Source organism: Nicotiana tabacum, chromosome 19 (assembly GCF_000715075.1).
Source record: "Nicotiana tabacum cultivar K326 chromosome 19, ASM71507v2, whole genome shotgun sequence".
In the NCBI taxonomy this organism is placed as follows: Eukaryota; Viridiplantae; Streptophyta; class Magnoliopsida; order Solanales; family Solanaceae; genus Nicotiana; species Nicotiana tabacum.
The window spans coordinates 116,982,063-117,007,935 of NC_134098.1; the positions used below are offsets into that span (position 1 = coordinate 116,982,063).

The window sequence follows — 25,873 nt, forward strand, 5'->3', positions numbered from 1 at the left end:
CTAAAGTGTCTCTTGGTTTGTATTGAGAAACCGGAAATCCAGAAATAAAGGTAACTTAAAAGGAAAATGTCGGAAGAGACCAAGGACACAACTTAAACACCTTTTCCCACCGTCTCCTGGTGAAATTTTGAAGGCAATGGAAGAAAAACACAACAACGAAAAGGTAATGTATTGAAAGTTTCTTGTGATGAAGTATTTGAGTTTGAAATGATTGACAAATAGATCAGTCATAGAACCAACGAAGAAGATGTTCTCAACTCTGCAATGTTCCTTCTCTTCTTTAGCACTAAACAGATACTCCTTTTAAAAATGTTCAGAAGAACACATTAGCCTGATATCAATGATATTTCACGTCAATTGTTTACTCTCTTTCTCTACTTTTTTCCCCTTCTCAAAAAGCTGAACAGTCAACTGAATGTAAAAGAGTAAATGTTAGAGCAAAGTGAATACATATGGACGATAAGGGTATGTCAATTGTTCAGAGAGGAACCAAAGGAAAATAGTTAAAACCAATGACTCGATTACAGGAGACCCTTGTTAATACATCAAGGGTGGCACAGTTTCACCAGGAGGCACTCTCAGCTATATGCAAAGGACTGCAGCCACACTCCATAGAGACCAAATACCTATATGGCATGGTAGGTAACCTGCAACATCAAGCCAGAAACATATTTTTAGGTGGCTCGAACAGGACATTGATATACCATTTCCCCCAATTAAGAAAATCCTCTATATGCAGAACTTATGGAATCCGTAAACAAAAGTTTAAAAGGAAGCCTTAATGGAACAAGCTACTACTTGAAATGATTTGAGTACATTTTGCTAGGATGTTCCAAGCTAATGGTGTCTACGACGATCCTTCTCCCGTGATGAATAAGACTGGTAGTCGCGATCTGCATACACGGAAAGTTGTCAAGTACAGTCCATCAGGAGTCAGGACTCAATATCAGACAAAAGTATATTGTTGTTTACCTCGAGAAGAATGATGTTTTGGTTTCTCCGAGTGACCTGCAATATTTAGATGAGCTTGAATAAGTTAAACCAGAAAAAACTAGCCAATGAGGAGAGACTGGGCATTCCCAAGCCTATCTGAATTTTGAGAAGTCTGGCATTAGACAGTCATGAATCAACCAGAACGTACCTTTTTCTCTTGAACGATGACTCCTTTCCTTGGATTTATCCCTGTCCCTTTCAAAATCTTCTCGCTCCCTTTCCCTGTCAGATTCCCTTCCCCTATCACGTTCACGAGACTTTAGTCTTTCCTTATCCCTCTCTCTCTCCCTGTCTCTGCCCCTTTCCCTCTCTCTCTCCTTGTTCTTTTCCCCACCAGCATCTGTTCTATGGTCAGTTTTTCCAGGCTCTTCTTTAGACTCCCCTTCTGAAGGCATGCTGCTTTTGGAGTCATCATCGCTCTTCTTTGAGTCCTTCAACTTATCAAGGGAAGCTTTCATTACTCCCTCCTTAGCTGCTTCCTGGTTTCCTGGTGTACCATTATCTTCATTCACCGGTTGACCATCCAACAAACCTTCCTATAAAGAGCGGGTAGGGGGAGATTAATATCAAATTGGAAGTATCCTATAGTAGATGGCTATCAAATTGAAAGACAGGATAAGTGCTTTACCTTAGATACAGGAAGCGATGCTGAGTCCCGCGATCTGTTTGACGTAGCAAAGGAGCCTCCTTCCTTGCATACAGGAATATATTGTGCCTTTGGAAGACTGTAAAGATGAGCGAGAACCCTGCAAACTTCATCTATGCCAGCCTTGTCTGCATCAAATGCTTTCCACCAAGGAGGATTCTCTGGGAGCGGCACTTGAAATCTCCGGGCTGCAGCATATACAACTCCACAGGCAACAACCTCGCTCTTGAATCTTACACAGAGTGTTGTGCGCAAGCTGTTCACAGACAAAAACACCCAGTAGGGTTTTATTGTTTAGAAACATTATCATTTCTGGGCAATGAGCTAAATAGAAATTTTAGGCAAATTAACTATTAATCGCTGAGCAATTAGTTAAGCTTCATCCAAGATTACCATGACATTTGTTATAAGAAAATATATAAATGCCAAAAGAAACAAGATACTTTGATCAAATTTGAAAGAACTTCCCACAACATCCCAATAAAGGTTTGAAAAAAGCAATTGTGATACCATGGGCCAAGCATTAGCTTGCCTTTTCAGATAATAACAATTGTGCATTCTGTGTTTTCTTCTTGCTTTGGTATAACAGTACCCTCTATGTAGCCAAAGAGTTACTGTATACCGGATGACCTTCTTTACGTTCTTCAACTATATGTTAATAACACAAGGAAAAGGAAGTAGACAGCACCTGGTTTAATTTGAAACAAGCAATGACATAATAAAACAAAAGAGATGGTTATAATTTTCCTGGAAAAAAGGATGAAGACAGTGTAAAAACCGATATGATTCCACACAGCATAGAAAATTGGGAATGGAAAATGATAGGACATTACGAAAGAAAAACAAAAATCAAAAAGCTTTTCCCACTTATTGTCTTTTGATTACCGTTACATGACCTTTTCATTTTAAGGACAGATATGGATCTCGAAAATTGTCATATATTGATCATACCTAGCATAAGTTATTACCTAAAAAGTTTAACTAAATTTCAAGCTAATATCGGAGTTTATACAGCTTTTAAGCGTTTCAAGTTGACAACACAATGTAATATAAGAAGATAGATGGCAGAAACACAGATATATCTTAATCAATTTTAGAGTACTGGGCATTAAATGTCTACAATATACACAAAGGTCATCAGCCACTATTAAAACTTGTAGCAATTCAAGAAATACTTTCCATTGTCAAAGGCTACATTAAAAACATATTCAGATAAACATAACAACATCTAACATACTCACCTGTCATTTGCAAGATTCCAAGCTTCTTGTCTCAATTTTGCAGGTGCTTCAAGAGTTGCAAGGTAATTTGATATAAATTTATGAGGATGCTCGACATGGCAGATGAAACCCATCTCTTTTAAAAGATGCCTCTCTGTTCTGATTAGGTCTGCTTTCAAATCAACGTATTTCTGCAAAAGAGACAAAATCTTTATCTTGTGTTATCAACTTGATGTCGTTACATGGAAGAAAATGCTAACTTGGTGGACACAAATGCATCCGAACCCCCGCCCCCCCCCCCCCCAAAAAAAGGAAAAAGGGTTAAAAGGAAAGTTGCAGATAGACCATTTTACTCATGAACTAAAACTTAAAAGGTTGACATATTAGTCTCTATTGCAGTCTAGCGACTTGCAGCTCATCAAAACTTTGATCTGATCTCATGGGTACTATCAGTTCCACTTATATTGAAGATAAAAAGTTTTGATAGTACTTGCAGGAAAGTTGCATATGCAGACCCTTCCCAATTGGGTATTTCAGGAACAAAAAAATAATAATACCGATATAGAACACACCACACCAATATATATCATTGAGTAAAGCGAACTAACATGTAGACAGAAATAAACTCTTTTTCTCAAGTAAATGAGATATCTTACCTTTGAAGATGTATCCAGATGTTCTAAAGGTAAGTTCTCTCTCCTACATTCCATTCTGTGGAAAACATTAAGCACCTGCCTTGCTTTTCGAGGACTTTCTTCGAGCTTTGATGCAAGCCAAACACAACTAGCAGCAACCCTCTGCAAAAGTTAACACAAAAGAACCACACGTCAGCATGGACAGCACACTTTTCCTTTAGAGATAAGAGGGAGTTGGGGCAGAGGGGAAGAGAAAGAAACCTTCACATTAAAACGAGCAAATGATTTCTTGCAGTAAAAGCGATGAAATAGTACTTGACCTGTGGCCATTACAGCTTGGGGTCTGCAAATTATAGTGTTAAGGAGACACCCAAAACCAAAAGCAGTGAACTTTATATTAGAAAAGTACCTCAGCTGGTATGATTATATCAGATTCATATATCTTCATGTTAACTGACATAAAGAAAAGGATACAGTCTGAGCAAAATCCCACTTTCTTGGATAAGATCACAGCCATAGATTCTAAGTGTTGTTTCCGTAACATCATCGATACCATCTTTCCTAGAAGGGGAGTTTATAAGCTGCTCCTCTGTTAGATAAAATGTGTCTAATGCCGTGTAAATCATAGTTGAACTTCAAGAATCCCCTATAAACTGCAACAAGAAACAAAATATGGATAACCCAATATAACTAAACTGTAGAAACAAACTTTAAAAAGCATATATCAGTATCTATCACAGAATAAACCTACATCATGTATAACCAATTCAGGAAGAAACAAAAACACCTACCCAGAACCAAAAATTTTAAATAAAAAAAAAAAAAAAAAAAAAAAACTCTTTCCCCTCACATTCCCATGTATTTTGCTATAAACAACTAAGCTACAAACAATTGAATTACAAAGCGGGGAAACTGTATTAACAAAGAATTGAATATGGATCCATGAATAAATAACTATATAAGATTAGGAGCAAAAAAGGAACATACCAGAGATACCCACAAACCCTAGAATCCTAATTGTGAATATTATGTATATATTATATATATAGCAGTGTTTAGAAAACTTGAAAGATTTAATTACAAGGGGGGGTTTCAGTGACAACCTCTAATTGTGAACAAGAACTCCGTTGTTGTTGAATTGAAGAAGAGAAGACTACTATATCGCTAATTCGCTTCGACCAAACATATATGTTTTGTTTGTTCGTTTATTTTATTCTTCAAAGCCAAAAGAAGAAGAATAAATGGAATAGCTGAAAAATAATACCGAGTTAAATTACACTATCTTCTTTAGTTTGGGTTTGAGAAATAATACCTACTTCACCTTTTAAATGTGACACTAACTCCCTTAAATTTAAATCAATGGCTAAAATGAGATTATTGATTACATAATAGAAATCAAAATGAAAATTATTTGAACATATTAAAAAAACGATCAAATTATAATAATATCAGTTAAATATTATTAGATAACTATGCTATATTACCTTTATTTTATGAGAGACAAAGAAATTAGGAAATTTTAACTCTTATAGCAAAGGTATACACCATATTTATTATAAACAAAAATTATTTTAAAATATTATTTTCTATAGCTACCCTTTATATTTTATAACTAAATAGGTATTTATGGTATATACTACCACTAAGGCATGAAATAACTATTTATATTTTTCCTCTCTCTTCTTTCAATTAACACAAAATTCTCTCTCAGATTTTTTCTTCTTTCTCTCTCTTCCTTCTCTCTCTTCGAGCAACTCAAGCCGTAATATTGATGGTCGACGAGAAAGAAGAAACTCTCTCTCTTTGATTCTCTCTCAGTTTTTTTCTTCTTTCTCTCTCTCTTCCTTCTCTCTTCGAGCAACTCAAAACCAGTACTATTGATGGCCGACGAGAAAGAAGAATATCTCTCTTCGAAAAACTCAAGATACACGCACTAATATTGATGGCTGACGAGACATTAGAATAGAGTAGAAGGCAGCCAGGATATAGAAAAGAGTGAATTTTTCTAACGGAAAGGAGCAACGTGATAAACTCTTATCATAAATTTGTTATACGGATCCGACGAACTTTCTTCTATTCTTGACCGGAAAACGCCATCTCCGACGAACTTTCTTCTCTTATTTGCTATTTAGTTACATACAATGATACAAATACATTGCATTTTATACAAGTTCACTCAAACGCATTATATTTTTATATAAATACATTTTTTGCATGTATTTATGTATTTCGAAGATCTGTGTTTTTGTAATACAACTTAATACACCTATATTCATGCATATTGTACATACATTATTCATGAATACAGGATATAAACATTGAAATATACTGAATATAAATATTAAAATAGAACAGAATATAAACAGTGAATACATTTAATTTTAAAATACAGTGAAATACAATAAAATACATTGAATACAAATAGAAATACAGTGAATACAACCAATAAAATATACTGAATACAGCAGTAATAACATGTATTAGGAATAACTAAAATAATATTAACGCAAATACATTTGAATACACTGAATATAAAAATAGCGAATACAATAAATACAAATATTGAATCTAATGAATGCAAAAGTAAAAAAACAAATATTGAAACACACTGAATACAAAAGTTAAATACAACTGAAAAATTATTCTAATTAATTGGGTTGATAATGATGCATGTTAGAATTGATTTTATTGAGTTATAATAAGAGGCACTAATTTTAGGCATTTTTTGCTGCTGTATTCATGAATACAGCAACACGAATACAATGAATACACTACCGTAACAACTGAATAGTAGCTATAGGAAGTAATTATGTATATGGTAGCTATAAGAAGTTAATAACCACTAAACAATAGTGATTTTTTCCTCAAGAAAAATTATCTAATTGTATCTCATCTAACATTTACCATTTATATACTATATTTTTGGTGTGTGTGCTTTATTTCATAACACTAACTTTTGTTATTCAAATTGATATTTTTTTAGTAGCTATTATATATATATATATATATATATATATATATATATATATATATATATATATATATATATATATATTACTAAGCCTTGTTAGAAAACATGTATTTCGATTATTTGAGTATGTCCTTTATTCATTATTAATGCAAAATATAGAGGAATTTGTTATTGTTATAGAATGAATTTAAGAGGATATTATTCATCAACAATTTGCAATCTTAATTGATTGCATACAAAAAAAAAATGTATAAAGTAAATATTTACTAAAGCTAAAATATATTTTCTCATAGCAAGATCTTGATTATCCCTCTCAAAAACAAAGAACAATTATTATCGATCTTAAAAATAAAGAACCCAACCTACCACCCTCCTCACTCACCCTTACGCATTTTATCTCTCATAGTGTTTGTCTAAATTATACTATATTTTTTTTAAAATATTTTTTGCTACCTAACCAAACACAAGAAAGTAACAAAACTACTTATTTTTCAAGAAAATATTTTCTAAAAAAACCTTTTCCTTCATACCAAACAGCTCTAGAAGCCTGTGATAATAATAAATTAGATAAAAGCATACAGTCCCTTGTTAGCCGTTATGCCCTTAACGTATTAAAAATGACTCAAAAATACCCTCAGTTAACCTTTGGGACCAGAAATAACTTCAACATTTTTCTTTTGGGGTCAAGTCTACCCATGAGATTTAATAGACCAATCATGGTCAAATTTACTCTTTAACTTTTTGCGTGGCACGTTATAAGTGTGCCACGTGTATTAAACAATAATCCATCTTTAAAAAGATACCCAATAGCCACAAGAGGCAACCTTATCAAAATAAAATTTCAAATCATTCGAAACATTAAAAAACAAACTTACACGTTTCTCGGCAAAAAATATTACTTACTCCATAAATTAATAGGAGTTTTGGCTGTAAATTGACTCGTAACCTGTCCGCAACTACATCTACTCAATTGGTTGAGCTTTGAGAGGAAACAAATATTTTGGATATTCTATCACAAAAGAACAAATTTTTATACAAAGATAACGGGAGATTATGATAAAATAATTGGAAGAAAAAAGAGGAAGAAGAAAAATTACATAATTAAAGAAGCAAAAATGAGGAAGAAGGAATGGGGGTGTGTGTTTAACCTGACTTACCGCTCGTTTTTAGGTTTTAGTTAAATGGGTTATATGTATTATGGGTCAACGGGTCGGGTCGGGTAGCTTTATTTAAACATGGATTTTAATTTTGTTTATTGTTTAATACGCGTGGCACACTTATAACGTGCCACGTGAAAATTTAAAGTGTAAATTTGACCATGACTGGTCTGTTAAATCTCATGGGCAGATTTGAGCCCAAAAAAAAGGTTGAGGGTATTTCTGCTCCCAAAGGTTAACTAAAGATACTTTTGAGTCATTTTCAATATGTTAGGGGCATTTATGGCCCTATTCCGTAAATAGTATACACAGGTGATTTAGCTGTTTGGAAAACTTCCGTTTCTGAACTACTAAAAGACTGCCAAATTTTAGGCGCGAGAAGATACTTAAACTTGAGAGTTAAAAATAGAATTGGTTAAAAGGGAAGCAAGCACGAAACACACCAACGTAGAATTTAGTCAAACGGGATAACAAGTTGCTTATACAATAGGAGTACTACTTAAGAAACACTAACAGTGATCTGCATTCTCTTACTTTTTGCACATATTGCAGAAATATACTAATACCACTATTTTCCAAAGCCACTAATGGCCTCTCTTGCTTCTTGATACTTTCTGGTTGCCATCTGCAGAGCAATAATAAACAATGAATTACATTACGGTCTTCGGATATTGTGTACACTTCCTGTGATTCTTGACTGAAAAAATAACACAATTTTAACTTTTTGAATATCTACGGAATTCTATTGCTCTGCAATTAAGGCAAGTGCAAATTACCCTCTTTACCTCCTAATCGCTTTTTCTTTTTTCTCATGAAATTGAATTCCTACTACTAGAATAAGAACATCATTTGTATACTTGATTATGCAAACAAGAACAAGAATGAATTAGGAACAGTAACCTGATTTTAAAATATTACCTCATAGATTTTAGTGTCTTCTTCTGTGAAAGTTCCTACGTCTTTGACCTCTCCTCTTTGTTCTGTATGTCAGTTCATGAGTGATAGTTGCAAAAAAGTCTACGAACCATCTTGGCCTTTCAAAACAGTATATGAGATACAGGACGGTAAATCCAAATATCAAGCCACAACCATACCCAATTAAGACAGATTTCCAAGTCATTTCACTAAGAAAACTCGGCTCATCTTCTTCTTGTTCAACCAATAATCCTGGTACTGATGCACTCTTACGATGCCCACATTCAGTTGACAATGGAAACCCACACAAATCACTGTTTCCAAAATATGAATCATTTGGAAATGTATTGAACTGATTACTATGAGGAATAGGTCCAACAAGATGGTTGTGCGACAGATTTAAAACCGCAAGAAATGTTAGACTTGTCAATTCCTCTGGAATTTTTCCAGTAAGCTGGTTAAATGAAAGGTCCAAAGCTTCAAGTGTGCCCATCTTCTTCATTTCAACAGGAATATGTCCAGTGAGGTTGTTGTGAGATAAATTCAGCAGCAGAAGTGAATTCAAGTTCCCAATGGACTTTGGGATTTCTCCCTCGAACTTGTTCATTGATAAATCAACTGTTGTGAATATCTTCAAGATCTTTCTGAATTTAGTCTCTTGATTTTTCATCACTAAATCCACTGATTCCTCATATGTTGCATCACTAGCACCAGCACTAGGAGGACTCCGATACTCAAGAATTTCCGCATGCTTTGCGCGATTAACATAACCAATATCTTCCTCAAAATATTCCAATTTTGATTTGTGTGTATCCATGTTTACCATAGCTTTGAAACCTTTTAGAAGCCGGGTAGGTAAAGGGCCAGTAAGAGAATTTCCAGAGAGGTCAAAGATCCTCAGATTTGGAAATGGCGATTTTGTTTGGATAGCAACGATTGATCCATAAAATCTATTAGATTTCAATATGAGAACCTCTAACTCTTGCAAGGTTTCCAGCCAAGTGGGAAATGGATCGTGGATTTTGTTGTATCCCAAATCAAGGACTTTTAAGGATGCACAGTTGACTAGCGATCTTGGAATTGGACCTTCCAACTGATTTTTGCTCAAACTAATATGAACTAGCCCACAAAAGTTCGAGAATTTGTTTGGAATGGGACCATAAAAGTTGTTTGCTCGTAAGTCTAGGACCGTCAGATAGAAAGAAGTCAACAAACAATTGGGGATTTCAGCACTCAGATTGTTATAAGACAAATCCAGAAATGAAAGGTAAGTTGATGTGCAAAGGGAGGACGGCAGAGGTCCAGTGAGTGAGTTTGACTGAAGATCAACAACTGTCATTGTCTGCCAAGGTAGATGGTCTAAGCTTGTAAGGTAGTTGTGAGAGAGGTTAAGGAATCTCATTGAACTCAGACCATCAAACCATTTCGGGAAGTGGCCGTGAATTTCGTTCTCCGAGAGATCCAAGTACTTTAAGCTCGTCGAGTTCAAGAAGAAATTTGGAAAATCTTTCACACGACAAGAGCCTAAACTTAAATACGAAAGTGCAAGAATGGTGATGTTGTCCTTACTGCTACTCCATGATAAACCACTATGAGAAAGATCAAGACGGATGAGGTCTGTCACGCTGAAAAACATTTCTGCTCCTACCTCACCACTCAAATTATTTGATGAAAGATCAAGATATCGGAGGTTTGTCATGCTTGAAAACATTTCTGCTCCAACCTCCCCGACCAACTTATTTTGTCCAAGATTAAGATCGCTTAGGTTCACAAGATTTCTAAGCGATTGAGGAATGGAACCACAGAGTTGATTTTGAGACAAATCAAGCCATTCTATAGAGTTGGGCTTAAACTCAGGAAGTGGTCCACTGAGATGATTGCTCTCCAGATGTAACTCAGTCAATGAAGGAAGACTAAGCATCCAAGACGGGATTGAGCCGTTGAGTGAGTTATTAGACAAAACTAGTCGATATAGATTTTGAAGCCCGTTAGCAGTTAAAGGAAGTGGACCATTGAGTGAATTGTTACTCAATCTCAAATCTTCAAGCTTTGTCAAGTTGACAAGGGAAGATGGGAACAGGCCAGAGAAGGTGTTGCCATCCAGTGCTAAGAATGTAAGCTTTTGCAAGTCGGAAAAAGCATCAGGAATTTTGCTCTCCAAATGGTTGTATGAAAGATCCAGTTCAGTGATTTGTGAAAGGTTCCTGATGGATTCGGGAATAGGTCCGACGAGGTTGCACCAATGAAGCTTCATAAGTTTTAAGGCTTTGAGACTTCCAAGTGTACCAGGTAGTCCTCCAGAAATATTATTGCGAGAGAGATCTAGCTCAGTTAGTGTATGGCTACTGCTCCAGTTAAACTTGGGGAAAGAAACAGTGAGATCAAGATTTCCTGACAATCTGAGAGTTTCCAAATTGGGTAGAAGGAAAATGCTTTTTGGCAAGTTGCCATGCAAGCCAGTTTTTCCAAGATCTAGATATCTCAAAGAAGAAGAGGATGATACATTCATGGGAATCTTGGATGAGATGTTTACAAAAGAAAGAGAAAGTACCTCTAATTTGGTTAAGTTTCGAAAGAGCATGTTGAATCCTTCCTGGCTAAACTGGAGAGAGAAGAGATAAGAAAGATCAAGCGAAACCAAATTGGACAGGTGTGAGATTTCTAATGGAATCCCTCCTTCGAACATACTATAAGAAAGGTTGAGATGCATCAAACTGACCAACTGACCTATGCCCCGTGGAATATGAGATAACGAAAAGTTGTTAAGGGAAAGATCGAGCGTTTGAAGATGACGAAGCTGGAAAAGGCTACTATTGGGATGGATAGTTCCTTCAAGTTTGCTACAACTCAAGTCCAAACCAATCACATGACCAGTGAATCTATCACAGGTAACTCCATCCCACCTACAACAATCCATACTACTCCTATTCCAAGACGTCGTCTTAGGATAAGAATATGGGCAAAAGAAGTCATAATAATTTAAAAGTGGATAGTCCGCCACGGCAAGTGAATGCTTAAACTGTAGAAGTGCAATGGAATCATGTGAAGAGCAAAGTGAATGCCCAAAGGAAAAAGAAACCACTTGAACTGCCAGGGCAACATAGAGAAGAAACAAAGAAATGAGTGTCAATATTCTCTCCATCTCTCTCTTTCTCATCTTTGTCTAATAGCAAATGCAACTTGTTAAAAGACATACTATCATTTATATAGAGTTTCAAACCAACTATAAGAATACGGCAAACCGCCACAAGTCCATACTAAACAATTGTCCCAAAAGAGACCCCAGCGGTAAGTTGCCTCGTTGGTTAAATGATATTTCAGTTCTTGTAAATGCTGAATATAATTAGTAATTAAATAACACCAAATATCTTGAGACGTCTCAATAAAGAATAGACCCTTGTTGTCCGGCCCTTTCCCGGACCCCGCGCATAGCGGGAGCTTAATGTATCGGGCTGCCCTTTTTATCTCAATAAAGAATATCATACAAAAAGGGACAAATCAGCTAAATTAAAGGTTTCATTTAAGTTAAACTCCTCTCTTAGTTTACTATATAGCCACAAGTCTTGTTCACCGATCAGCTAATTAAAGGCTTCACCCAAGTTATCATAAAAAAGACACCATTGATTAAATCTTGTAGACCTGGCCTCAAACGTATGCCTTGATAGATCAGGAATTTTCAGTAGTAAACTGCTATTCCTTTTAGTAATATCTTTTCAATTGACTTATATCAACATATATAGACTTGAACCTATTTTACTTATTTATTAACAGGAAAGCAGTCATTATTAAAGACTGTGATGCAAAATGGAGTTCGATTATATATGTAGGTGTGAAGCATTATAGAGAAAACTGCTCACTTAATTTCTGCTTCAAAATAACTCTCGTTTACAAATATTCAGAAAGCTTGGAGTATCTTTAGTGTGGGATTATATGCTGTAACTCTGTTTCTTTTCACTTTTCAATTTTTCTTATGAGAATCTTGAAATCATTTTGTCTTCTTTTTTTTTTTTAAAAAAAAACATTAAGTTTGTACAGACAAAACTAACTGATTAAGAAGCAACATGTTATTCTTTTGAAAATAGTTTTCTCTCTATATATATATATAACAACAACCCAGTAGAATCCCACCAGAGGCTATTTCCGGGAGACCCTCGGATAGATCTGTAACAACAACAAAAACCACAAAATAATTAGGGCTGACAAGTGGGCCGGTCCCAGGCCTAAACGGGCCAAGTGGGCCGGTCCAAACAGTCCCGGGCCGGTCCCAAATTAAACAGGCCAAACGGGCCCGGGCCTAAATGGGCTTTTTGTAGGGACCGGAACCGGGGCCGTTTGGTCCCGGGTTAAACGGTCCTGGCCCGTGGGCTAAGTGGGCCCAACATATTTTTTTTATAAAAAAAAAAAATTAAATAGATATTAGAGACAAAAGGATGTTAAAAAAAATATCTAAGACAATGCTTTGTAAATTTTATTATAGAATTGTGACCTAAATTTTAATATTTAATATTTAATATCGAATATATATAGTATATAAGATTTATATATAGTATATCGATATAAGATGTATATATAGTATATATATATATATATATAAAAGCTATATATACATCTTATATACTATATATAAGATGTATATATAGTATAGTATAGTATAGTATAGTATATATATTAAATGTATAATATATATATATATATATATATATATATATATATATATATATATATATATATATATATATATATATATATATAATAAGATATATTCGATAAGTTATATATAGGTACTTTCATGGTATATATAAGATAGATATGAAATATTCGACATAGATATGTTTCTGAAATATGGATTTAGGAGAAATTAGTATGAAAAATACTAGGTTGGAAGAGGTAGATATACCTCAAAACCTTGATTTGTTAAACAAATGGACTATTCCTAAAGTCCCGATTAGAACAATCTATGATTATGGATGGTTTGATAAACTCTCTTCTAAACAACTTGTTAAAACAACTGAGCAATCTTTAGCTTTAAATTCGTCTGAACAGACTATTCGTTTGTTAAATAAGCATGATGTAGATGTTTATAGAAACCAATATAATTATCTACATATTGGTATGGTTCAAATTGCTTTTAAGCCATTAACCCTTAAAGGGTTACCAGAGACGTTTTTGGCTGCTCTCAGAGACGCCAGAAATCTGAATTTTAGACAGTCTCTGATGGGTTCTATTGAATCTACTGTTGCCTACGACCCAGTATATTTTAATACTCAACCCAATCTGCAATTATCTCTATCTGATGTTAATATACTTAATGCTTTGACATTAAATGTGAAAACGCATGGTTATAATTATGCACCTGGTTCTGAACTTATATGTTTATCATATAGGATTTACTTTAAATTGCTATCTACGTTAAACCCTAGATGTAAATTATATGATACATCTGATCAGACTATATTAGTGAAAACGAATTTTGCAAAGTCTAAGGTCACCACGAGGAGACCTATTAAGTGGGAAGAAATTAATTTTCCAACTTCATGGACTTTGGATTCGGTTATATCCCCCAATCAGATAACTAATGCTGTCAGTAATACTGAGTATTCTCATATTACTCAAAATTCGGATGGAAGGATTTGCATTCAGTTTGATGATAATAGTTCCACTTATAGTAGACAGTCATTTTCCAATAATAGACTATTGCCTGCTATTAGTTCTAATTATAATAGACATTCCTTTACCAATCGTAGACTGTTGCCTGATATTCAATATATTTCTCCTGTTGAACCAGTCTATGGACCAGCTAGAAATCGTACTGCATCTTTACACACAATTTCTACTAAAGTAGGTGATAAGCCAGTTGAAAGGGTGAAGATTAACCCCAAGACAAATATTGTTCAGGATAATGATAATATTTCTGATAAGGATATTCCTTCTGCGTCCGAGATGGATTTTGACCCAAATGATGTTTAAATGATTCCACACCAAATTGATTTTAGTCCAGGGTCACAAGCTAGAGGTTATATTCAAAAGGAATTTTTCAGTGATAAATGAAACCGGTTTAAAACTTGGTTTTTTGATACTTATAGTAAAGAGGATTTAAACAATATTTCTCAAGAATTTTATGAAACTTGTGCTTTAAATAATCAAATTATGTATTTTGTTCCTTGGTTTATAACCACATATTTATCACTTTTTATAAAAGTTTTAGAAAGATCTTATAAAGACGGAAGTGACAATATTACTAAAGCTATTTTCCCTCCTCAAGCACCTTTTGTTTTACCTAATAATACAGGTATTACTTTTACTGCATTTCAAAAATTTATTGATGAAGATGTTGCTGCAGTCAGCATCGCAGAAATTAATAAATTAATTTCTCAAAATAATTATTTGAGCTTATATGTTAAAGTTTTAGGAGAACATATTAGTTTTCTTGATAAAAAACTTGATGATTTAACAGTTTTGATAAAAGAAATGAGTACTAGCAAGAAAATAACTGATATTGCCTCTACTTCAGGAAGCAAATCAGAATCTCAAATTGTCTTTACTCATATTCAAAGACCTCCTGAGATTCAGGATTTTAAATTTAAATCTTTTAATGATTTAGAAGAACTTCTTGATAAAAAGTTATCCGGTTTGAATATCAAACCCATTGATTTATCAAATAATTTTGCTGATAAATTAGATTCTACTTTTGACTATAAAAAGGATATTTTGTGAGAGTTTAATAAACTCAGAAGTTACCCCAAAAAGAATAGTAAGTTTGCAGATAGCAGATATGCTGATAAACCCAGAATGCAAACTTATTATTACAATCGTCCAACTCCTCAAAATGTTTTAATAGAGGAACGTGATTGGAATCAGACTAATATGTCTTACAGTGGTTTCGAAATTTACGAATGAAATCTTGATGGATTAACTGATAGACAATTGACTATTCTTGTACATAGAATGCTTATGTATGCAACTATCTGTAAAAGTGTGAAAAATACAGATAGAAATATTTGCAGAATAATTGTTGCAGGTTTTACTGGCAAACTTTGTGGTTGGTGGGACAATCACCGTTTACTCAAGTGGCGGGCGGTAATCCGCACGGCCTTCTCAACTAAGCTAAAATAGAAATCACCGTTTGACCGGGAACTGGAATTGTTTCGCACCTCTACTGACTTTTATATGTCCACCGAGGTTTCTACCAGTTAAAGATTTTTATTTTAACAGGATCAAGTGGCGGGCGGTAATCTGCACGGCCTTCTCAACTAAGCTAAAACAGAAATCAACGTTTGACCGGGAACTGGAATTGTTTCGCACCTCTGCTGACTTTTATATGTTCACCGAGGTTTCCACCAGTTAAAGATTTCTATTTTAACATATTTGAGAATTCTTAATCTAGCTAATTCATTACCCTTATATTTAAAGATTGGCGGTAATCCGCACAATCAATAAGGATATAAGAATTGAAATATACTTGAATTTTATATATAATTTAATGACTGTATGGAAGGTTATAACCTTTACTCAAGCAAGGGGTCTGTCGTAATATAATACATACTTTTATTGAGCCCATGTGTCAAGCAGTTCTAACCGTGAAAGAAGATGCCCTTTTTAACTCCATTATCGGGCTGAGGTTCACGGCTGGCTAGACGAAGCCACTAAGGCAAAGCCAAGAAGAGCAGTGTTATATTAGACTGTACCAACCATCTTGACACCAAGTCAAAACTCTATATATAAAGTTCATTTATATTTAAATAGATGTCGTCTCTTTCATGGTTTATATAGGAGAGAAGTTAGATACTCAACATAGATATGAAGTCTCTTAGCCGGACATCGTCACGGCCAGAGAGGAGAGACTAGAAGAAAAACTAATTAAGAAAGAAATCAGTACCTTTTGGCCAGGATGCAAGGCCTAAAGATGAAGAACTGAAAACTCTTTATTTACTTTGTTCTTCTATTACAAGCTACCAGCTATAAACTCTTACTTACAACTTTAGAGAGAGAGAGAGAGAGAGAGAAAGTTTTAGAGAGAGAGGGTCTTGACTTTGCTTGCCTTTCTTCTGAACGAATGAAACGTATAAATAGAAAAGAAAAGAATCTATGAACAGTAAAAAATGGGTCCCGTGGGTCCCTGTTACAGTGTTTCTACTGTTGAAACAGTGTATCTACTGTTGATGAACAGTGTATCTACTGTTTGAGTGGGGTCCGGCGACTTCACGGTGCTGTGGGTCCGGGGGCTTCACTGTTTTTGTAGGGTCCAGCTATTTCACTGTGCTGGTCTCTTGTCTGCTTCTTTCATTTTGCGGATGAATTCTTCCGCATACTGCAAATCTTCATCAGACAGTATTTTTTTCTGATTCAAAGGGTTGAGAATCTTCAGCGATATCATCATTGCTGGTTTCACTCTGCATAGAAGTGTCTGACTTCTCATATTGATTAGTGGAATGAAGTAAATTTCTTTTGACTTCTTCCAAGTAGTTGTTAATCATTTCTGCTTTATCTCCTTCTTGAAAGGAAATCCTTCTGGCAATATGCCTCACTGAGTTGTCATCAATTACCTCTTTCTGAGGTTTACTGGAATATTCTTGAATTTTTATTTCAATTGAATCCAAGAGTTCTTGACTTATAATGTCTTTATTTTGGGATCCTTCTTCATCAGTTTATCCCAAAAATTATTATAAAAAGTCCTGTATAAGCATGGGACTTGTTCTTCGGTGAATCCGACTTCTGGAGTCCATTTGTGAATCCAGGGAATAGAGAATTCCAGAAAGAAATAAATCTGGTTAATTTTATCTGGGTAACAGATATGATCCGTGTGATATAAGTTGTTTATAAAAGGGAAAATTTTTATCCATTCTTTGTATAACCTAAGAAATGGATCTGGTAAAATTTTTACTGTCGGACCGTGGTATGACCACCAGTTCAAAAACCAATTAGGAACAGCCTCTGCAAATATCTTTGCACATACTTTAATAAACCAAGTATGTTTGTGTCGATCATTATTGTAGTATAACACTTTATCAAATGCTTGGATATAATCCCAATAGGTAAAATTCATTCTAGATTTGTTAAGGCTTATCTGCCTTTCTTTCATTGTGGATATACCCCAGTCTTCAACAGATATAATCTGTTTAATTATAATCTTCGAGAAGTTATAAACGTTCTCATCTGTGCTATACCCAGAAAAGTGCTGAAAATCTGCACTGCCAGTACTGGTTAGTATTGTTTCAGAATAGGAGCGGGTTTTATATGACTCACCCGGATAATATAATCCATTTATTAAATACCTTTGGAATATCTTCCATGGCTCTTCTTTTCTCTGAATATCAGAATTTTCTAAAAGAAATATAATTTTTTTTTTAGACACTTTCTCGTATGACTTGATATCATCATTGTCATCTTTTGTAATGGAAGCAAAAGTATCACTTTGCTTAGCAGAAGTATTTTTCTGTTTTTGAGCAGTCAAATATGCCTGCAAATGTGCGTATAACAGACTATCTTCTGGAATATCTTCCAGATGGACGGATGGTCCGATCGATGCTTCTTCTCTGAGAGATATCCTCTCATTGGTTAAACTTTTTCTTCCCATTTGTATAACTGGGGAGTTTGATGTGGATCCGTATGACGATCCTGAAGGTGATGATCTTCCTCTGGACTGTGGGGATGATCTTTCCCAACCTCTACCTCTTCCCCTATCCCAGGGGGGTTCCATCCTGTAAATATTTACGAGATAAGAAATCTGGCAGAGAATTATCAATTCCTTTTTTATATTGTATTTCAAAATCAAAAGGGGCTAATTGAGCCTGCCATCTTGCAAATATCATTTTCGAGGCATCATGTTTAAAGTCTTTGTTAAACATATATTTAACAGATTGTGCGTCAGTTTTTATCAAAAACTTTTGATTGTATAAATCGTCTTGAAATTTTAAAACACATTTTACTATGGTTAACATTTCATGTGCCACAGTAGCATATTTTCTCTGGGCTTCAGACCATTTACCAGAGTAGAATCTAATTAGGTATTCATGTTTATTATTGGGATTTATCTGTTTCAAAATCCCTCCGTAACCAATATTAGACGCATTTGTCTCGATAATCTTTTGCCAAACAGGATTAGTAAGGTTCAAGCAAGGTAAAGATCTAACACGTTGCTTAATATTTTTAACTAAAGCAGTATGACTATCAGTCCAAGGGTTTTTATAATCCTTTTTTAGCCTATCATATAAGGGGGCTAAATCACGCGACAAATCTTTATAAAAAGGCGATATATAATTTAAACTTCCCAAAAATCTTTGTAACTGGGTTCTATCAGTAATAACATCAGAAAATTTTGAAGCAAAATCGATCGATCTCTAAATAGGAGTAATCTTTCCTTGACAAATATAATGTCCTAAAAATCGAACGTTAGTTTGGAATAAACTCATTTTTTGTTTTGAGATAACCAAACCATTTTGTATAACAATTCTTTTAAAATATCTAAATGCTTAATATGCATTTCAAGTGTTTTGGAAAATACCAAAATATCATCGATATAAACAATGATAAAGTCTAGATATGGGTTGAAAATATCATTCATAATTTTTAGGAATTCAGAAGGGGCATTTTTCAAACCAAAAGGCGTAACATTTCATTCATATTGCCCAAATGGAACATTAAAAGCAGTTATATAAGTATGCTCTCTGAATATTTGAATCTGCTAATATCCAGATTTTAAATCGAATTTTGAAAATATATTGGCATCATATAATCTCGATAATAAATCTCTTTTATTGGGAATAGGATACCTAATCCACTTCAAATATTTATTCAAAGGTTTATAATTAATGATTAATCTAAGAATACCACGTTCCTTTTCAGCTGCATTATTAACATAAAAAGTTGTGTAAGACCAAGGAGACTTTGAGTGTTTTATCAAACCCTTTTGTAATAAGCTATCAATCTCTTGCTTGCAGAATTCTACTAATTCTGAGTTCATTTGACAAGGTCGAGATTTAGTAGGAATATCATCTTTAGAGAAATTATCTTCATAAGGCAAAGTGACAATATGCTTTTTTCTATTCTAAAAAGCGCTAGGATGCTCAGCACAAATATCAATAGCAATCTGCTCGGAAATCAATTTGATTTTTTCCTGTACTTTAGTAGAATTCAAAGTATCAAATATATTCATACTAAACAATTCTAACTGCAAAGAATCAACATGTTTCTGCTTCATATCAATTAAAGCATTAATATCTCTAGTTACTGGATCTGCAATAAAAGTATAACTTATTTCTTTATCCTTATAAGTAGCAGTAAAACCTTTCGAGTCTATGCTAGTAAAAGGATAAATGACGTTAATAAACGGTGTTCGAAGTATAATAGGAGGGTATAACTGGTTTTTACCAAGAAAAAGAAGTGAGGAATACAGACTTTATTCTGACAAATACCCGTATTAGGAAGCTTATACTTTATATCTAAAGCATGCCCCGATGCAGATCTAACCATGTGAGTAGTTTTTTGAAAATATTTCGTAGGTATTAAACCTTCTTGAATGCAGCTAACATCTGCTCCACTATCAATCATGGAAATGTTGTAATAGAAAAATTATTATCAATGAGAATAGTACATTTAATATACCATTTATGAGCAGTAATAATTTGCATCATTCCTAAAAACATATCATGTTTAGGATTAAAACTAATAGGTTTTTCTTCAATATCATTTTCAAAAATACCTTTGTTTTTATCATTAGATTTCTCAGCTGGAGAATTAATTTTCTCAATCTGAGTAATCCTATGATCACAAATCATCTGATTCTGTTTAAGAGATTTGATCTCTCGTTTCAAGTTTTCAACTTCAACCTTCAAATCATCGAAAGAAGAATCTCTTGCTAGAGTTGCATTTTTATTTAAAAGACGGTTATTAACCTCCAGTAAAGAATAAGGCGGGGAATATTCAAATTCTTTTTCAAAAGGTTTTGCAAAACTAGAACTAGAATTAGAACTTGAACTAGCAGCCAAATTAATAATTTTTTCACGAAGTTTTTCATCAGTAACTTCTTTTAAAAGTTCTATTACATTATCAGATGTAACAGTTTTCATGTTCAAATCTTGAAACTATGATTGCAATTTATAAAATTCATTATCATCACAAGTACATGTATTACCTTTGTATGTTGTACAAGTATTATCAACAGTTTTATCACTATCAGATAAATCAATTAAATCTATTTCAGCTTCGGATTCTGATTCAGAATAATAATCAGATTCTGATCCAGAAGTATATAACAAACCATAAACCTTATCACGTAACTCATCATCTAGTCCTAAGGTTTTCAGTTTTTGAAGCTTACAATTCGGGGCTATATGGCCAAATTTACCACACTTGTAACACTTAATGTCAGCTAGATCTCTCTTAGACCTATTTTTGGTAAATCTAGTAGCCTTACGATGGGCTTTCTTAGCTTCTCGTTCTTCTTTGGATCTATATCTAGATCTCTTTCTCCTATAAGGACTGTCTTGGTTGGGGTATCTATGATACTTATGTTTCTTCTTCTTATGAGTAGAAGTCTCGGGTAAACCGAACTGGGTGCAAAAGTCCCCTAATTGGTTTCTTTCCTTGAGCTTATCCATTTTAAGCTGTCTGGACAATCTTAATTCATTGCACAAGTTTAACCCTTCCTTTGTACAAATTACTATCAACTTACCATAGGTATAGTCTCTGTATGGAATTTCACCATAACTACCTCTTAAAATCTTTCTAACTCTTTCATCAAATAAAGAGGGAAAGCCATCTATAAACTTAGCTTTCCAATGTTCAAGCTTATTTTCTGGTAGTTCCATCACTCTACTCATAAAAGTGTCTTTATACCATCTAAACTCACCTAAGGTCTTACATCTAAGGCCATTAAGGAGAGTACGGACAGTCTCATTCTGGTTGGTAAATCTACCATTGAAGTGTTCTAATATAGTAAGAATAAGAGTATAAACAACATCTTCTCTATTTGTCACTAGGGCCATTCCTAAGTTATCAACTCCTTCTTCAGTGGCTTGAGCATTAATAACCATTGATCTTTCTTCGATAGTCAAATAATTATCCCACCAACCACGAAGTTGGCCAGTAAAACCTGCAACAATCATTCTGCAAATATTTCTATCTGTATTTTTCACACTTTTACAGATAGTTGCATACATAAGCATTCTATGTACAAGAATAGTCAATTGTCTATCAGTTAATCCATCAAGATTCCATTCGTAAATTTCGGAACCACTGTAAGACGTATTAGTCTGATTCCAATCACATTCCTCTATTAAAACATCTTGAGGAGTTGGACGATTGTAATAATAAGTTTGCATTCTGGGTTTATCAGCATATCAGCTATCTAAACTTACTATTCTTTTTGGGGTAACTTCTGAGTTTATTAAACTCTCACAAAACATCCTTTTTATAGTCAAAAGTAGAATCTAATTTATCAGCAAAATTATTTGATAAATCAATGGGTTTGATAATCAAACCGAATAACTTTTTATCAAGAAGTTCTTCTAAATCATTAAAAGATTTAAATTTAAAATCCTGAATCTCAGGAGGTCTTTGAATATGAGTAAAGACAATTTGAGATTCTGATTTGCTTCCTGAAGTAGAGGCAATATCAGTTATTTTCTTGCTAGTACTCATTTCTTTTATCAAAACTGTTAAATCATCAAGTTTTTTATCAAGAAAACTAATATGTTCTCCTAAAACTTTAACATATAAGCTCAAATAATTATTTTGAGTAATTAATTTATTAATTTCTGCGATGCTGACTGCAGCAACATCTTCATCAATAAATTTTTGAAATACAGTAAAAGTAATACCTGTATTATTAGGTAAAACAAAAGGTGCTTGAGGAGGGTAAATAACTTTAGTAATATTGCCACTCCCGTCTTTATAAGATCTTTCTAAAACTTTTATAAAAAGTGGTAAATATGTGGTTATAAACCAAGGAACAAAATACATAATTTGATTATGTAAAGCAGAAATTTCATAAAATTCTTGAGAAATATTGTTTAAATCCTCTTTACTATAAGTATCAAAAAACCAAGTTTTAAACCGGTTCCATTTATCACTGAAAAATTCCTTTTGAATATAACCTCTAGCTTGTGACCCTAGACTAAAATCAATTTGGTGTGGAATTATTTAAACATCATTTGGGTCAAAATCCATCTCGGACGCAGAAGGAATATCCTTATCAGAAATATTATCATTATCCTGAACAATATTTGTCTTGGGGTTAATCTTAACCCTTTCAACTGGCTTATCACCTACTTTAGTAGAAATTGTGTGTAAAGATGCAGCACGATTTCTGGCTGGTCCATAGACTGGTTCAACAGGAGAAATATGTTGAATATCAGGCAACAGTCTACGATTGGTAAAGGAATGTGTATTATAATTAGAACTAATAGCAGGCAACTGTCTATTATTGGAAAATGACTGTCTACTATAAGTGGAACTATTATCATCAAACTGAATACAAATCCTTCCATCCGGATTTTGAGTAATATGAGAATACTCAGTATTACTGACAGCATTAGCTATCTGATTGGGGGATATAACCGAATCCAAAGTCCATGTAGTTGGAAAATTAATTTCTTCCCACTTAATAGGTCTCCTCGTGGTGATCTTAGACTTTGCAAAATTCGTTTCCACTAATATAGTCTGATCAGATGTATCATATAATTTACATCTAGGGTTTAACGTAGATAGCAATTTAAAGTAAATCCTATATGATAAACATATAAGTTCAGAACCAGGTGCATAATTATAACCATGTGTTTTCACATTTAATGTCAAAGCATTAAGTATATTAACATCAAATAGAGATAATTGCAGATTGGGTTGAGTATTAAAATATACTGGGCCGTAGGCAACAGTAGATTCAATAGAACCCATCAGAGACTGTCTAAAATTCAGATTTCTGGCGTCTCTGAGAGCAGCCAAAAAGTCTCTGGTAACCCTTTAAGGGTTAATGGCTTAAAAGCAATTTGAACCATACCAATATGCAGATAATTATATTGGTTTCTATAAACATCTACATCATGCTTGTTTAACAAACGAATAGTCTGTTCAGACGAATTTAAAGCTAAAGATTGCTCAGTTGTTTTAACAAGTTGTTTAGAAGAGAGTTTATCAAACCATCCATAATCATAGATTGTTCTAATAGGGACTTTAGGAATAGTCCATTTGTTTAACAAATCAAGGTTTTGAGGTATATCTACCTCTTCCAACCTAGTATTTTTCATACTAGTTTCTCCTAAATCCATATTTCAGAAACATATCTATGTCGAATATTTCATATCTATCTTATATATACCTTGAAAGTAATCCGCCATGCCTTCTCAATTAAACTAAAATAGAAATCACCGTTTGACCGGGAACTGGACTTGTTTCACACCTCACATCTGGCTTTTATATGCCTGGAAGGTTTTCACCAGTTAAAGATTTCTATTTTAACATATTTGAGAATTCTTAATCTAGCTAATTCAGTACCCTTATATTTAAAGATTGGCGGTAATCCGCACAATCAGTAAGGATATAAGAATTGAAATATACTTGAATTTTATATATAGTTTAATGACTGTATGGAAGGTTATAACCTTTACTCAAGCAAGGGGTCTGTCTTAATATAATACATACTTTTATTGAGCCCATGTGTCTAGCAGTTCTAACCGTGAAAGAAGATGCCCTTTTTAACTCCATTATCGGGCTGAGGTTCACGGCTGGCTAGACGAAGCCACTAAGGCAAAGCCAATAAGAGCAGTGTTATATTAGACTGTACCAACCATCTTGACACCAAGTCAAAACTCTATATATAAAGTTCATTTATATTTAAATAGATGCCGTCTCTTTCATGGTTTATATAGGAGAGAAGTTAGATACTCAACATAGATATGAAGTCTCTTAGCCGGACATCGTCACGGCCAGAGAGGAGAGACTAGAAGAAAAACTAATTAAGAAAGAAATCAGTACCTTTTGGCCGGGATGCAAGGCCTGAAGATGTAGAACTGAAAACTCTTTATTTACTTTGTTCTTCTATTACAAGCTACCAGCTATAAACTCTTACTTACAACTTTAGAGAGAGAGAGAGAGAGAGAGAGAGAGAGAGTTTTAGAGAGAGAGGGTCTCGACTTTGCTTGCCTTTCTTCTGAACGAATGAAACGTATAAATAGAAAAGAAAAGAATCTATGAACAGTAAAAAATAGGTCCCGTGGGTCCCTGTTACAGTGTTTCTATTGTTGAAATAGTGTATCTACTGTTGATGAACAGTGTATCTACTGTTTGAGTGGGGTCCGGCGGCTTCACTGTGCTGTGGGTCCGGCGACTTCACTGTTTTTGTAGGGTCCAGCTATTTCACTGTGCTGGTCTCGTGTCTGTTTCTTTCATTTTGCGGATGAATTCTTCCGCATTCCGCAAATCTTCATCAGAAAGTATTTTTTCTGATTCAAAGGGTTGAGAATCTTCAGCGATATCATCGTTGCTGGTTTCACTCTGCATAGAAGTGTCTGATTTCTCATATTGATTAATGGAATGAAGTAAATTTCTTTTGACTTCTTCCAAGTAGTTGTTAATCATTTCTGCTTTATCTCCTTCTTGAAAGGAAATCCTTCTGGCAATATGCCTCACTGAGTTGTCATCAATTACCTCTTTCTGAGGTTTACTGGAATATTCTTGAATTTTTATTTCAATTGAATTCAAGAGTTCTTGACCATATAATGTCTTTGTTTTGGGATCCTTCTTCATCAGTTTATCCCAAAAATTGTTGTAAAAAGTCCTGTATAAGCATGGGACTTGTTCTTCGGTGAATTTGACTTCTGAAGTCCATTTGTGAATCCAAGGAATAGATAATTCCAGAAAGAAATAAATCTGGTTAATTTTATCTGGGTAACAGATATGATCCGTGTGATATAAGTTGTTTATAAAAGGGGAAATTTTTATCCATTCTTTGTATAACCTAAGAAATGGATCTGGTAAAATTTTTACTGTCGGACCGTGGTATGACCACCAGTTCAAAAACCAATTAGGAACAGCCTCTGCAAATATCTTTGCACATACTTTAATAAATCAAGTATGTTTGTGTCGATCATTATTGTAGTATAACACTTTATCAAATGCTTGGATATAATCCCAATAGGTAAAATTCATTCTAGATTTGTTAAGGCTTATTTGCCTTTCTTTCATTGTGGATATACCCAGTCTTCAACAGATATAATATGTTTAATTCTAATCTTCGAGAAGTTATAAACGTTCTTGTCTGTGCTATACCCAGAAAAGTGCTGAAAATCTGCACTGCCAGTACTGGTTAGTATTGTTTCATAATAGGAGCGGGTTTCGTATGA

At 34.0% G+C, this 25,873-nt stretch overlaps 2 protein-coding genes across 4 annotated transcripts; both read right to left on the reverse strand.

Moving 5' to 3' along the window:
- Positions 1-346: 346 nt before the first annotated feature.
- On the reverse strand, positions 347-4,830 carry LOC107785812 (cyclin-L1-1). 3 transcript variants are annotated; one of them, XM_016607186.2, is made up of 10 exons: positions 4,598-4,830; positions 3,969-4,147; positions 3,756-3,837; positions 3,516-3,656; positions 2,881-3,050; positions 1,622-1,895; positions 1,142-1,529; positions 973-1,008; positions 817-893; positions 347-647 (listed from the first exon to the last, which is right to left on the reverse strand). In XM_016607186.2, the coding sequence occupies exons 2-9, from the start codon at positions 4,118-4,120 to the stop codon at positions 838-840; spliced, it is 1,299 nt and encodes a 432-aa protein (XP_016462672.1). In that variant the 5' UTR covers positions 4,121-4,147; positions 4,598-4,830; the 3' UTR covers positions 347-647; positions 817-837. The 3 variants fall into 3 exon arrangements, with proteins under 3 accessions (XP_016462672.1, XP_016462673.1, XP_075094575.1); XM_016607187.2 differs by having other exon boundaries at positions 799-893; XM_075238474.1 differs by having other exon boundaries at positions 3,969-4,140; positions 4,598-4,736.
- Positions 4,831-8,052: 3,222 nt separating this feature from the next.
- LOC107785811 (uncharacterized) lies at positions 8,053-11,863 on the reverse strand. Its single transcript, XM_016607185.2, has 2 exons — positions 8,541-11,863; positions 8,053-8,247 (listed from the first exon to the last, which is right to left on the reverse strand). The coding sequence occupies exon 1, from the start codon at positions 11,692-11,694 to the stop codon at positions 8,551-8,553; it is 3,144 nt and encodes a 1,047-aa protein (XP_016462671.2). The 5' UTR covers positions 11,695-11,863; the 3' UTR covers positions 8,053-8,247; positions 8,541-8,550.
- Between the last annotated feature and the right edge of the window lie 14,010 nt (positions 11,864-25,873).